The sequence below is a fragment of the Augochlora pura genome, chromosome 3 (assembly GCF_028453695.1).
Source record: "Augochlora pura isolate Apur16 chromosome 3, APUR_v2.2.1, whole genome shotgun sequence".
Lineage (NCBI taxonomy): Eukaryota > Metazoa > Arthropoda > Insecta > Hymenoptera > Halictidae > Augochlora > Augochlora pura.
This window is the reverse complement of record NC_135774.1, coordinates 20,876,226-20,891,235: the sequence shown is the minus strand read 5'-3', so window position 1 is coordinate 20,891,235 and position 15,010 is coordinate 20,876,226. Positions and strand designations below refer to the sequence as shown.

General features: G+C 38.5%; 1 protein-coding gene across 3 annotated transcripts in view; it reads left to right on the top strand.

Annotated features, from left to right (window-relative positions):
• Positions 1-15,010, top strand: part of LOC144468085 (semaphorin-1A) — a 678,833-nt gene that overhangs the window by 380,339 nt on the left and 283,484 nt on the right. For all 3 annotated transcript variants that reach the window (XM_078177255.1, XM_078177256.1, XM_078177254.1), the window contains one exon: positions 12,414-12,584. In XM_078177255.1, the coding sequence (XP_078033381.1) occupies positions 12,414-12,584 (171 nt within the window). The remainder of the gene's footprint in view (positions 1-12,413; positions 12,585-15,010) is intronic.

The window sequence follows — 15,010 nt, the reverse complement described above, 5'->3', positions numbered from 1 at the left end:
AATCAATTGTAGGAGATAGCCGCCACGTTATTTCTCTGCTTAAAATTTTAATAAGTTGGAATTAGTGCAACGACGTTTTTAGTTGCTTTTAATCTTTTGATTCTTCTCAATGCTACCGAAAGTTAACTGAAAGTAAAATAGAAGTGAGATGCAATCAAATAAACTACTTAATGAGATTTACTACATTCAAATTAAAACACATAAACTTATCCACAAAGGTTTAGAACATAAGTATTTACAGAAATATTAACATATTGTCAATGCTTGAGTAAATCTTGACATCCGACAAAAATTTCAAAAATAAAATAAAAATAAAGAATTAGAAAATTAAAAAATATGAAATTATCTCTATTGTCACACTACACATTTTACATAATACGTGCACTATATTTTTTAACTTTCATCGGTAAATTACATTAAAAATTAAATAATATCTTTCAACACAAAAAATGTAAACTTTCTGTTATAATTGCTACTGCGAAACTTATAATTTTATGAAACTGAAGGTTATGATTAACTGGTGACAATGTCATCGTTTAAGAATCCCTTTGCTCGATGGACCAAATACAAAGAGTCAACAAAAACTTCGGATCGGGAAAGTCTGGATCGAATTTATCGCGACAAATCTCGTCGCCACCGTAACACTGTTAAGACCTTTAACCGGACGAAATTAGCAGCAATTTTAGATTCAAATCAAATTCCGGAACTTCAAGCTCGCCCATTCTCCGCGCGAGTCATTTCTGTCATTCCGCGCCGACGTTCGCGATTTCAGAAGTCAATTTCGCGGAAGCACGTTTTACAAACAGAAGACCGTACGCCACGGTGAATGATTATTTTCCAGCTAACCCGAGGCACCGCGTCGGAAACAAACTTTTCGAATCGGTCGGAACGCGTTCCGCGGAATCGAGACAACAGAGAAAACAGAGCCGACGTTCGGAACGCCGTGTATAAAATAATATCCGCGATCGACGCGCGGCGTCCGCGGGAACCGCCCCTTAAAACTCTACAGCCTTCGCAAGGAGAAGCTGCGCACCTCGCGCGGTTATCTGACCGTTTTAAATTCTCGAATTATTTAATTTCTTTTTACGCGCGTTAACTCGGCGAGGATTGTTAATTTTCGCCGCGGCGGTACGCCGGAATATCTCTGCGTTTCCAAATAAATTCTATGCGACTTCCGGGAGTCGTCGGAAATTCTGCGGCGGACAATATTACACCGTAAAACGGGGCTGTTTATAAATGTACCGTACAGAAAAAGAATGTTCGGGGGCTGCGTCGCGAACAGTGGATATTGTTCGCGGTCCGCACGCGGGGTTCGAGCGTGAAACTGACTGAAACAGTGGCCGCGCGATGCCAACTTCGGAACAAAAGTGCTCGGATTCTTTGTAACCCGCTTCGCGGATTTTTTCTTTTTTTTTTTTATCAAGCTTTTTCCACCGTGAATTCTATTACGCACTTGAAGAGACAAATTTATTCCTGATAATTTTATTCATGGTCGTCGCGGAACGCGGAACGTTCGCCCTAATGTCTCCCCGCGAGAGAACAATTTTTTAATGAATACGTTACGCGACAAAGACTGGTTAAAAAGACAATACGGTAGTGCCTGGACTTCGGCACGTTTACTCTGTGTCTCGCGGCAGCCGCTTGTGTCCCCACCGTTGTTCCACCGTGCATCAAATCCGCGGGAAATCCACTCTTTTAGCTGAGAATCGTCAGCCAATCAGAATAAAACAATTTCTGTCCTCATCCCTCCCGCTTAGCTGCAACGTCGTTCAATTGCTGAAACTGCTTCAAACAAAGTTAAATAACTGTACTTTTACGCGGCTCGGACGAACGCACTTTTACGAACGCGTCTACTTACATAAAAAAAAAAAACAGATCACAAATTGCATAAATTGCGGGAAACAAAGACAAATAGAGATTTTCAGTTTTCTGTAATGATTTTCCGAAGTCGCGAATAAAGTATGTTTTATGTTTCATTTGTCAATGTTTGTCATGACTGCGTAAAGTGCATAGTCTAGTTATGACTGTTTTAAATGGAATTATTACACAATTGTTTTCTGATTTAATATAAGCGGATCTGCGATCAGACAAATAGATTGCAGATTTTATGCATTTCTATTGAAATAGACTAGATGAAATATAGAACACTGAATACGGTACAGAAATTTATAAATGTTCGTATGTTTCATTTTATTGAAATCTTAAACAGAACCAATCCAGTATTATTTGACTTCTATTCCTTACAAGTCATTAATAAATTGTTCAATTTACATAAAAATCCGCAGTCTGCAGTTAGATTTACAGTTATTTAATGCACTAAGAAATTAATTCCACCACAAGAATAAATCGTAATAAGTTTGTTTCATTGTTATATATACAATAATTAATAACTACATGTAATGTTATCGAGTTTTAATAAAATATCAAGTAGACGGTGTGAAGAGTCGAGTAAAAATAGATTGACACGTGTTAAGCAACACATGGGCCAATGAAACGCGCTATAAATTTAAAAGACAACAGAGGTTACGATACTAATCAAAACATGTTACATTCTCCTTAAATTGTTAGAATTGCCCAAGAAAGAAATATATATATATATTTTTATATAGTCTAAACGCGGATGAAAGAAAACTGGTTTTTAGTCGTGAAAACCATGCGACTTCAGAAGCGCGAAATAAGTTTAGATCGATTATTTGTCTAATTCCGTCGGTTTCGTGTCTCGGCGATAAATCTTAGCCCCGTTCCACGGTGACTCTGCATATAAAAGACCAGGGCCTGCCAGGAGAGATGAACAGAATAATTGAATCTCATTTTTATTCATTATAAATAGCGGGCTGATCCGTCAGCCAAGGAAGCCACCGTGAAAACTGACTTATTACCCACACCAGAGACCCCGAAAAAGGATTAAACTAAAGCCGCTCCAGGACTCGGAACAAGAACTTTCAACTTCGAGTTTCACGCGGCAAAGTTGAAAAAGGGAACGAAAGAAAGAAATATCTCTTCTTGTCGGGTGGGTCGTTAGCCAAAGCTCGCTCTGTCGGAGCGCGATGGAAGCCTCTCTCGAGCGGCGGCGGCGACGGCGGCGGCCCGGGGGTTGTCCTTTTCGCGGGCGGAAGTTCAAACAGAACCGCTAACTTTTTCGATCGGGCACGTTCCTCCTCGCCATGGGGATCGTTACCCTTTCAAATACGGGAAACGTATTCGCGCGATCCGACGTCCGCGTCAAAGTAAAGTCGAAATCGCGGGCGAATGTATGCAGGCGAGCGAGCGCGCGCGCGCACGGCCCAAGCAGAAGCTACGGGGAGGGTGGGGGGTTAAAAAAGTTTTCGCAGCCGGACACGGGACGACGACGACGACGAGACGCGGACGCGTCGTGAACGGGGATCGGAGCGATGTCCCTCGGCCGAATTTATCCCGCGGGTTAGCCCGTAAAACCGGCCGGGGCCTCGAAAGTGTGAAATCGTATTACCCGATGAATATGCAGCGCGATTTTGCGGTCGAAAGTTCTCGGTCTGGTTGTAACTCGTAGCCGGTCGGTCACCGCGACGCGCACGGTCCACCACCGAAATGCTCGTTTTTCTTTTTTTACCCCGGGCAAAACTCGATCAATTCCGTTCTGTTTATGATAAGGACATGGAACGAAGTGGCTTCTCTTATTTATGCTGAAAGCGATCTCGGAATGGCATTATTATCAGGACTGGGAAGAACAGATTCTTAAACCAGTTTGTATCAATGTATTTGCTCATGCGATACGGAATTTGATGAATAAATTTGAAATGGTAGCTGCATATAGAATTAGCATTTTCATATATATATTTAACCACGTAACATCCATATGTAATTACCGTTTCAAGAAAAGGTTATTTGCCATTCTGTATTACATAAGAAGATACAAATATTTATTTACCATTTTAAAAATCGATTTTTTCCCAGCCTTGATTGTTACAAATATGGTCGGATATTTGAAAATAAAAGAAAGATATTTATAAACAGATTATTGATTTATGATGAATTCTTCTTAAATTCGGAAAATTCAAAAACAGAAAATTCTCATGAACTGAAATGCTACACTTTGTAATGCAATAACTTCGGAGACTATAACTTACTACAAACGAAACTTGCATAATATTAAAATATACTATTTTACGAACACATACGGTATCAAAATACCAGGATATTGTAAGACGCTTCTTTTTAAACCTCGTCCAGAACGAAGTTGTTTAACATGTTTGCTACCAGCATCACAAGCGTATATATTATATTTATTATATTTAGCCTATTAAATACATTGTATCCTCTTATAAAATATGGTAGAAATTTCGTCAAAGGGATTCTACAAATTCTCTAAATCGTGCCAAATGTAACAATTTTAAATAATTATATTCACAAAATTAATTTAATATTTTCCACGTGAAGTACAGAATCATGGCCGTCACGCATGCGTGCGAACATGTTAATTTCAGATCAGTTATTCTATTGCATATAAGTATTATAGCATTTCTATCACTTAATTCTAATTTTTATCTATAATTAAACAACACTTAGCTAATACTTTTATAAACATTACTTCCCGTATACAATGTATTTCGTTTACAATAAAGCGTGAACAAGTTGCGATCCTCTTATTGCTCTTTTAAAGATTGGAATCTTCTGCTAAATTTTATAAACTATCTGTACATAAACATGATTGCTTCGACGGTTCAACGTAATATACAAATAGTCAAAAAAGTCAAACAGAAACAGCGAATTTTTCCATTTCCATCCCCGGTTCGGTGCGCCGTGCGACGGCGCCGGAAAACGACGACGTGATCTGAAAGCTGCGAAGTCTGGAACTTGGAACCGGGAACCGAGGACCGGGGACGAAGATCCCCAGACGTATTCTAATTAGTACAAAAACCCGGACACCGGCGGAGAATCGTCGTGTTGTACACACGGACGGGCGGTCACACGCGCGCGCAAGACGAAACGCCAAGGCTGTTCCTAAATCACACTCGACCGAAATCTGCGTTCGGCGGCTTAATTGGTTCGCCGGTGGGCCGCGAGAAAGCGCGGCAAGAAATCACGGCGGCGGTGCTCGGGAATTAATTAGGCATCGATTACGGATAACGTGTAAATCAAATTTAATTGGACAATTCCATTTGCAGATTGGGCAGTTTTCAATCCGCCCTCAGCGAACGGGCATTGTCCGCCGCGGAATAATTGGTCTTCTTGAACCACGAAGGAACGGACAGTTTCGCGCTCTTCTGTCACCGCCTCGACAGCTTCTTGATGATTTACCTATCTTCGCCGCTCCACTCGTTCCTCTCTTTTCCGTTCACCTCGCCGGTGGATCCATTTTCCGCGGCAAACCGAACGGGAAATTACATCACAAACGTCCGAGACTGTTTGAACGGCTAATTAAAATTTGGCCGAGTTGTTCGACCGCGGAATTGTAGATTAGGCAATTGTAGCGGGTTTATTGGGACGCGGAGAGAACTCCAGTATTCGAGATTCCCGCGAAATCGTTTGTTGGATTCGAGATACTTATGTCGTATCTTAATGCTCCTTGATTAATCACTATCTCGATGCCTTCGATCGGACGAAGTCTGTCGCTGACGGTCTTTTTAAATATTTTAAATTGCGTTTGATTGGTTCTGTAAAAATTATATTCGTAAATTAATTGGGAACGAGGAGGGTTGGAAATTTTTTTAACTAGTTAGCTGTTTTCGACAAGTATATTTGTCGCATAAAAATGGCAATATTTTGTGATATCGATTCTCATGCTTATCGAAATTATCATCGGAAGAAACACGTTTCCAATTAACTTCTGCTTCGTGCAATCGATACAGGCCACTCCGCGCCAAAATTCGCCGTCCATTTGTTAATGAAGCCAACGTAACTGTAATTAATAACCGGTCCGCGCTGACTTGTCTTGAACCGGTGATTGCAACCCGGTGTGCCAGACGTTGCGTGCAGGCGGAATCACACTTGGACGAAGCCTCTTGATAGAGTGATCTGCGAGTGGGATTACGAATACTCTTGCCAGGCGAAAGCCCTACTTCGCCCGGAGTTGGTGTAGATTATGACTCCCAGGTGCTCGGTAATGAAAATTGAGGGGTATTGAGGTTGGAGGCCGCAGGAATCCAGGTCTGCGGGCGGCTTAGCACTCGGGGGGTCCTTTGGTCAAAGTCTCTTCAGGACAAGACCCCTAGCTAGCCAGCCAACGCGAAGGAAGAGGCATTTGCGGGCGCCGGGGTTGGTCCAGACTATGGAACCAGGGTGTCCAGGTATGAAAAAGTGGAAGTCGTAAGGTTGAAGGGCTGCTGAAACCGTGAGCCCCGTGCAAGCGCACCACTAAAGGCGTTCTTCGGTCGAAATCTCCTCGGGGCGAGACTTCCAGTCGGCGGACCAATGAGAAGGGTGCTAGACTATTGCTTTTGTCTAGACAAGACACCCTTTACGCAGTCAAATGTCAATTCAGAATACCGGTGGAAATCATTAGTGCGAGTTGGCAGGTTTATTACGGAACAATGTTGTCCATGGCTTATATCTCTTGCGATCCAATTTTTATGATTTTCAAATAATTTAATTACTTTTCCGTATAATATCATTTATTATTCGAAATAAATGCTGCTTGCATTGGTTACAAGAAATGGGCAGCAATAAAATTGTATTAATCCATGATTGACGGTGAAATGATTTCTAGTAATTAAGTCGAATGAAAGTTGCTCTGGATCTTTATAATTTGCAGCGAATCGATCAGAAGTTAAGGAAATTACTCTTTCGATTGGACGAGTCAAATTATGTTAACCATCTTCCCGACATAGTAAATGATTCAATAAATTTTAAGAAGCTAAAAGCGTAAACATTGACGTTTAGTTTTCATTGATTAATATCCGAATGCAAAAGCTGGATGAGGAATACATTCTAAATTAAAGGATTTATCGACCGAAATTCATAATACAATAAATATCATACCATAGCAAGGATATTAAAAAATGTTCTTGATCAAATTTCTAAAATTTACTTAAATTCTCACTTAAAGATTCACGTAAATTCTCTCGTTTACATTTAAAAGATTAGTTGATAAAATTGTATATATTTTATTTCTATTTACTTAATTAAATATTAGAATAAAAATGAAGTATCGACGAGGCATCGGTCTTCTGAGAAATATTGACGCGAAAGAAAGTTCTTAGGTTACTAAATATTATTTTATTAACGTACCGGCTAGATGGAAAGGGGGTTGGCGGGGAGAAAGAGTACGAGAGAGAAAGCTTCGAAAGTTAAGTAGAAAATTTGATTTACTTCCTGTATTTCGCGATACACAACAGCGTCGTGAAACTGATGGGGCGAAATTAGATTTCACGGCAGACGGAATATCTGGGTCACGGATAGGTATCGGAATAAATTTTAAGTAATTTATTGAAACTTCGCCGGGAGAGAGAAGTTGTGGCGTAGACTGTAAAATTGGTGGGAAAGAACAGTGATTAATAGAGCAATATATCGAGACGTAGAGAAGTGTGCAGTGTAGGCAAGAAACTGTGCGAAACGAATGCGGTGGAAGCTGATGCGGTCCGAGAGAGAGGGAGAGAAAAAAAAAGTATTCGCGTCACTGCGAATCATGCCTCCAATTGTTAATCTATTAAGTCCCATCAGCTGTAACGAGTTTGACACTCTGCAAAAAGACGAAAAACAAGAGTTCACTCATTAGCTGCTTTAGATTAGTCATTTGCTACGATTACGTAACGAAGTTGCAAGGATAGATCGGCATTCGAGCCGGCGATAATTACACGGACACGTTACTCGACGGTGCAATGCATAACTGGACGCGCGTTTCACCGGTTTCTGGCATACCGGGACGTACAAAACTAATATAAACGCTTCGATGACACATAACGAAGTGTTAACGCCGGTTTTACATGAACAGATCTTTCGATCGAGAGACGCGTTATTACGAATTCATTCGCGACTCTGTGCAAATCCTCCGTGCAAATTCCCCGTGTAAATACGCGAACCGATGTTTGCACAAAGATTCGCGGTCTATTTATAATTAAACGGTATTTTAAACAGCGTGTTCGCCGAGTAACGGCACGTGCACAGTTTCGCTACTTTCCATTTTACAACGTAAGAGTTCTGACAATGAGTTTCTGTTTTATTTAAAAGGGAACATAGTCGGCGGTCGTGACAGATTGCAAACACGCATATGGGCGCGGCGCGGCGCGGCGTACGTGAATAGAAACGATTTCGCGGGACCGCAGTGGTAACTGTGAATATCGCACAATTTCTACAATATATTTAATTGAAACGCGAACGTCGGAACGTTTTCCAAATCTTTCGCGATACGACGAACCGGAGACGCGATCTTAACCCCTTGCCGTACTTTGACGAGTCCGACTCGCGATGGAAATTACTAGTAATAAATAATTAAGTACGGATGTTATTCTGTTCTTTAAAATTGGAATAAAATTATAATCCCTTGTTATTAACCCTTTGCACTCGAGGCCATTTTAACTGTAAATCTGAAATCATTTTTCTGCTGTACAGTATTTCCATTTTAAGCGACCAAGTGTATTATATATATACCAAATTAACTCTTGTGATTCATACCAACAGTTTCATGTTCAACAATTTTTCTAAAATTGAACTTTGTTGCTATAAACATTATTTTAGAGGGTGACGGAATAATTTAAGTGGTGTCTCAGAGTCATCGATCGAGTGCAAAGGGTTAATATTTAAACATACAAGTAAATTCAGGCACGGAATAAACATTAATGTTCTGTACCTCCTGAGAAATTGTGCCAATTGAAAAATTCCTAATCGCAGTGACTGTGAAGAAAATGGTACGTCAAGGGGTTAATGAATCGGTCGAAAAGACCGGTCCTGAATATTTTCCTCCACAATTACTAAAATTATAAAATTCATTCTGTAAGCAACTGTTTGATCAACTTTTTCATTCAACCATTGTAGCATGATAGAAATCGTACGAAGCTCGAATAATTGCGGTCCTTTCATTGTTCTAGTGTTATATATATATTTTTTTAAATTAATATTAAGAGGATTGCTGCATGTTCGGAAATTTTAATGAGCTATGATTACTTTTGTTTGAAACTGATTTAAAAAATTTTCCGCTGTCGAAAATTTTTACAAGCTGAAACTTCCAAATCCATTTCATTCCACTTCCAATATTCATTTAACAATTACGTATGGAATTAGTATATTCGGTTCGATGACTTCGGATAATTGATGGAAATTACGATTTTTATATGTCATTCCATCGAAATCAAAATGGGGAATAAATTCAAGAATTAAAAAGTAACGAATTAATATCGTTGAAAATAAAATACTTACCTATAGTACTTTTTTGTATCATTTAAAAATCAATTATTTATAAGAATAAAATGATTATATCGTTATAATCATATTTAATATTAATAATTTTCTTTATAATACAGTACATTAATTTCTCTCAAAGTTGTAACAAATTAATTTGAAATTATTATATTCGAAAGAGAAATAAATTTAAAGGCGATCCCATAAACCTTTTTAATTAAAAGGCAACTGAGAGAGCATCTTCCAAGGACTCGGGTTCCCGCGACCGTCGTACCGAAGGAAAACCTGTTTGCCCGTGTGTTATATCGCGAAAACTAATAATCCCAATTCGAGGGAAGACAGAGCCAGCAGTGTGTAAACACTTTTTCCGAGTACCTTGAAGGACCGTCCGTGGACGGTATGTTGGTTACCGGTCGAAAATGCGATTTTAGATAATGCACCGTAACAAGATCATCTATCTATCGTCGTTCCTTCAGCGGAAAAAGTAGACCCAACGAAGTAGCAGCTGATAAGATTTAGCTTGCCGTAGCCGGGCGGAGCCCGTACCGCGGCCATCCGAAAATTATCAAAGGAGAGGAAATTTCTGGGTCGGCCATGAGAAGCCATAAAAAGATAGCGCGAACTGCTCGATTACTTACGGGCATGGCGGAGGGCGCGCGAAGAGGGGGAGGGGTGTGTGTGTGTGTGTGTGTGTGTGTGGGTCTCCTCTGCGCAGCGTGTTCAAGGATTTCTGCTCCAGAATATGCAGCTGCAGCTCCTCTCTTGCGAGAGAACCCCACCACCCTTTTCTCTGCGATTCCCAGCGTCCCTCTCCCCCTCCAACGCCGCTGTAACAACATACTCTCTCGCTGTTGCACCTTGCGACTCGTTGTTTCACATACCTGGATCCTTTCCGCGCTCGCCTCGAGCGATCGCGGGCCCCGCGCAAGGAAATCCGGAATTTCCAGTCAGGGTGAGCGACGTTTGATTTTTCAGCGAACACCTCGCTAAAAATATTTTATAATTATGTACGAAGTTATGTTCATCGATGGCGAACGAAACGGCGGATCCCGTGCAGGATGGCCGCTCGATTATACGGGACATGTGCGCGGCACGATCGAAAAATGCTCGAACAGTTCTGCGTGGAAACCCGCCGGCACGATATTTAAACGAAGTTTATATCGGCCGTCGCGGAATTATGCTTCTACAAGCGTTTATGGTTCTTGGGATCCGCTTGTAAAGACTGAGAGATTGACAATATTGAAGCTAGTCGTATAGAAAATAATGGCTTGTTCTTTTTTTAATATTTTATTAACTGTTATTAAATCGAAAACTTTGCGCATTTAAGACGAGAATGAGTAACTGGGATTTTGAAAAATGTTTAAAGAATTGCAAGAATTGTTACGAATCGCTAAGATTATTGAAAAAAAGAAATGTCTGTGCGGTTCTTATTTGTTGCAGTAAAAATATCCGCGGCTAAATAATTTTATTCGAATATCTGAATGAGAATGTGAATCATATCAAAAAATTTCTTACTAAAGAATAAATTATAAAATTTCTCCCATAACAAATCTTTCTACGCAATTAAAATACAATATTTCATATTAATTGTAGGCTCAATTGGCACATGTTCACAAATTTTTACAATCTAATATTTACAAACTAATATTTTCTATTTTAATGTTTTAATAATGATTCGTTATTGTTACTTGAGTTTACACGTCGCAGAAGCAAATCTCTAATTTCATGGAATTTCTATTCTACGAATATCCGTTTCCCTTTGATTTTTTGCTAATTTTTTATCCGATACAATGAATGAGAATCTCAAAAACTGCGAACGATATCCCTACCTTGAAATTTCGTAATTAAATTATTCATGCGCGCGAGATATCGAAGATTCTGCGGATAATTCCGGAATTATTTTACATATCTCGTCGGCGGATCTCGTGTCATGTGTGACGTGAAATATCTATAGAACTTGGCAAGTTAAAGAAAAACCGCTATTTTTATACATGTATATTCTTTTCATATATTTATATATACATATATATATTTTCTATGTAGTTTTTTTTTAACTCGCGAAGATCTCTTCAGAAAAATTCGGCGCGTACAAATAGTTTTTCTTTTTTCCCAATATTTGCATTTTCGCTAGTAAATTTCACGAACAAACAAAACTATTCTGCGCTCGCTAAATACTACCTCGAGCGAAATACTTTCTGTGTTTCGTTCGATCTTTGCGTAATATGTACTTCCCATTGCGGACGCCGAAACGCAACGTCATTCGTTCAACGTGCACGCTCTAAATCATTGTTTAATTAAGCGGGAATGTCATAATAACATTACTTCTCGTTCGGGGAGCAAGTGTTCAAGTATTCATTTCATTCGAGATTGCGTGTCTCCATAACTGCGGTGCGCCTGTTTTTATTTAACGCGTTCATTAACACAGCGCGCATTCGGAGAAAGAAATATTAATGCGTTCGTTATCGTCGGAACATTTTTATCAACGAAATCCAGCATAAGATAAAATTTCTATTTAAACTCCTATAGAAAATCTATCGTAATTCAAGTTTGCATTAAAAGAAATTATTATAATTAACTTTTATAGATCTCTATAAATTTTATAGATAGACAGAACATAAAAGAAACGTTTAAAAATTTGGATTTATATCAAAAATTTATTATGATTCCCTGGATTAAGCTAATTACGTAATAATTAAATAAATAATTAAATAAATTATATATAATTTGCAATAGAACCAACATAATCTACAAAAGGACGAATCTGAGACATGAAAAATCGACATCGAAAGCTACAGTAACAATACACACGTGACAGCGCAACGTATAACAATGCGCAAGCGTTTGAACAAAATTCTTGCACGAAAACGTTTACTCGAAATTTTCAGAATCCTTGCTTAATCCGCATTTCCCTCTGGAAAACACACACGCGAACGCGTGCCGTCCGCTAATTAAGGATCAACCCGAATCTTCTCCGAATACATAATTTTGGAAATCCCGTTTCCGCAGGCGGCGGCGTTTCGCGCTGCGATTCGTTGGAACCGCGCGCCGCATTCCAGAAATTAGATTCCAAAGTAATGGTCGCCCGATCTTGTTTGTTGCAGAGGTTGCAGTGGTCCAGCAGCGGGGCGCATCGTGAACTTTGTTACTTGAAGGGCCGCAGCGAGGACGAGTGTCAGAATTACGTGCGCGTATTCGGTAGACAAGGGCCTGATCGATTTCTCGTTTGCGGAACGAACGCGTACAAGCCGTTGTGCAGGCAGTTCACCATCAAGGTAAGCGCTTCGGCTACTTTTTTAAACGGGCCCGGTTGGCCGCGCGCGAAGGCCGTTCGATAAGTAGCCTTTTGTTTCGCGCCCAAGCGGTTACACTCACTTTAATATTTGACCATTACGGTGCTCCTAGCCTCTGGAATGGTCCCGGGATTCCGAGAACTGTTAGGTTGTTGCACGGATGCTGCGACTAGTGGATCTAAAACTGGCACTTGTGGCGAAATTGTAAAATGCAACGTTAGATCGGCATTAATTGTATGAATCCTTTGCACTCCTATGTCGAGTGTGACTCGACATTAGTTTTTATCTCAGGAGCTCCATTGTCGAGCTTCACTCGATATTATTTCATGTCCAAATAAATTGATGTCGAGGTTAAAGATATCATACTCTTGAAAATTTCAAAATATGACAATAATGTAAATAAAACCGGTGTTTAAGTGAATTTGTTTCATCCTTTATTTATTTAAATTGCTTTATTTTTTAGTTAAAATAAATTTCAAATAAAATAGTTAAAAGCGTTGGGAGCTGCTGGTGACGAAATTGAAATAAAATTCGGAGTGCAAAGGGTTAAGGATTGGAGATCAACTTTCCTCATATTAATCATTACCTTTTTCTATCCACTTCTCATTTTCGATAACAATTTTTTGGAAAAGTGGATTTCAGACAATACTAAATCTTTTTGTAATGGATAATATAAACGCAGAAATCGAAATCTCAGGTTTTTAAGTTTTTAAAATCGGTGCTGACGCTTTCTCATACCCAAGGCATCTAGTCATACGTACACAAAGAGAGTCCTTTAACTCTTTGCACTCGAGTGGCGCCTCCGGGGCACTATGGAAAATTATTGTATCACGTATTAAAGTAATTTAAATATCACAATAAAATTATCTAACATTTTTTAACATTACAATATTATAAGAAATGCAGTAAATACATCATATAAAATATAGTAAATTATTTGAATTGAAAATGCTATAGATCAGAGAAATTGTTTTAGATTTCAAATTAAAGTAGCTCCGAGTGCAAAGGGTTGATTGTCTTAATTCAATTTTTCTTGTAAATTAAATTACATGTTATATGTTACGTAATATATCATATAAAATATAGTAAATTATTTGCATTGAAAATGCTATAGATTAGAGAAATTGTTTTAGATTTCAAATGAAAGTAACTCCGAGTGCAAAAGGTTAATTGTCTTAATTCAATTTTTCTTGTAAATTAAATCACATGTTATATGTTATGTAATACATCATAGAAAATATAGTAAATTATTTGAATTGAAAATGCTATAGATCAGAGAAATTGTTTTAGATTTCAAATTAAATCAGCTCCGAGTGCAAAGGGTTAATTGTCACAATTCAATTTTTCTTGTAAATTAAATCACAGTTGTTAAAAATTAGATAGCATTCGCACTGGATGTTCCAACTAATTTGAAGTCGACAGCTGCAACGGGTTCTGACAAAAAGAAACCCGAACCGGTCGCATTATTAAACGAATTTAATGTATCTCCGCAGATTACAATTTCTCGGGTAATTGATTATACCTGTTTTCTGTAATCAACGTAGAATTTGTTCACGGCGAACTCTCATCAACTGCAACGGCGGATAATTAATATTCTCTGTAACGTACGTGTATCGATTTCATACTATATTCTCAAACTGATAATCAGTGTACCCGCGAACGTAGGAGGAAACGGATAGGTTTAGTATATCGATTGTTTGACAGAGCTGACCGACGATGACCTTTTGTAAATCGTATACTCGCAGACGGATCTCTAATCGGTTGCGCAACGATCCACTAAATTATCGAGACATATTAAACGTATTCGATGCAATTCATTTTTACGTGTTTTATACGCGGCTGCTATTTATTTTAAACGTTCTCGTAAATTACTATTTTATCACGCATTATCGGGTTCGGTAATAATTTATCAAAGTCATCAAATTTCTAAAATGGAGATGGCTATTTTCCAGATAAATCCTTACTTTATTGTATTACCCGAATGAAATTGCTTTCGTTATTCGATATATTCCTGCGACATGTAATTTGTATGAAAATTGTCAAGTGATCGCGAAATTATTGTTATTTGAAAATATGGAACGGGAACAGGATTGATAGAAATTTGAAAGTTTGGGAAATGTCGTAAAATTCGTTGGAAACTTATAATAGCAGGATAATATGTAATAAATAAATAAGATAATGTAATATCGAATAAGATTTTATCATCGATTTGAAAGCTAAAATATTTACAAAAAAAAATTATAAATTATAAGTTGAATGCATTTGTAACATAAATCTATATATGAAACGCAAAATAGTAAACTTATTGAAAGAATTTAAAAATATTACTGCATAATTTTCTAAAAATTAGAATTATTAATGAAAAGAGCAAAAGTTTTTATTTAGCTCCTCCATCTCGCAATTTGTGC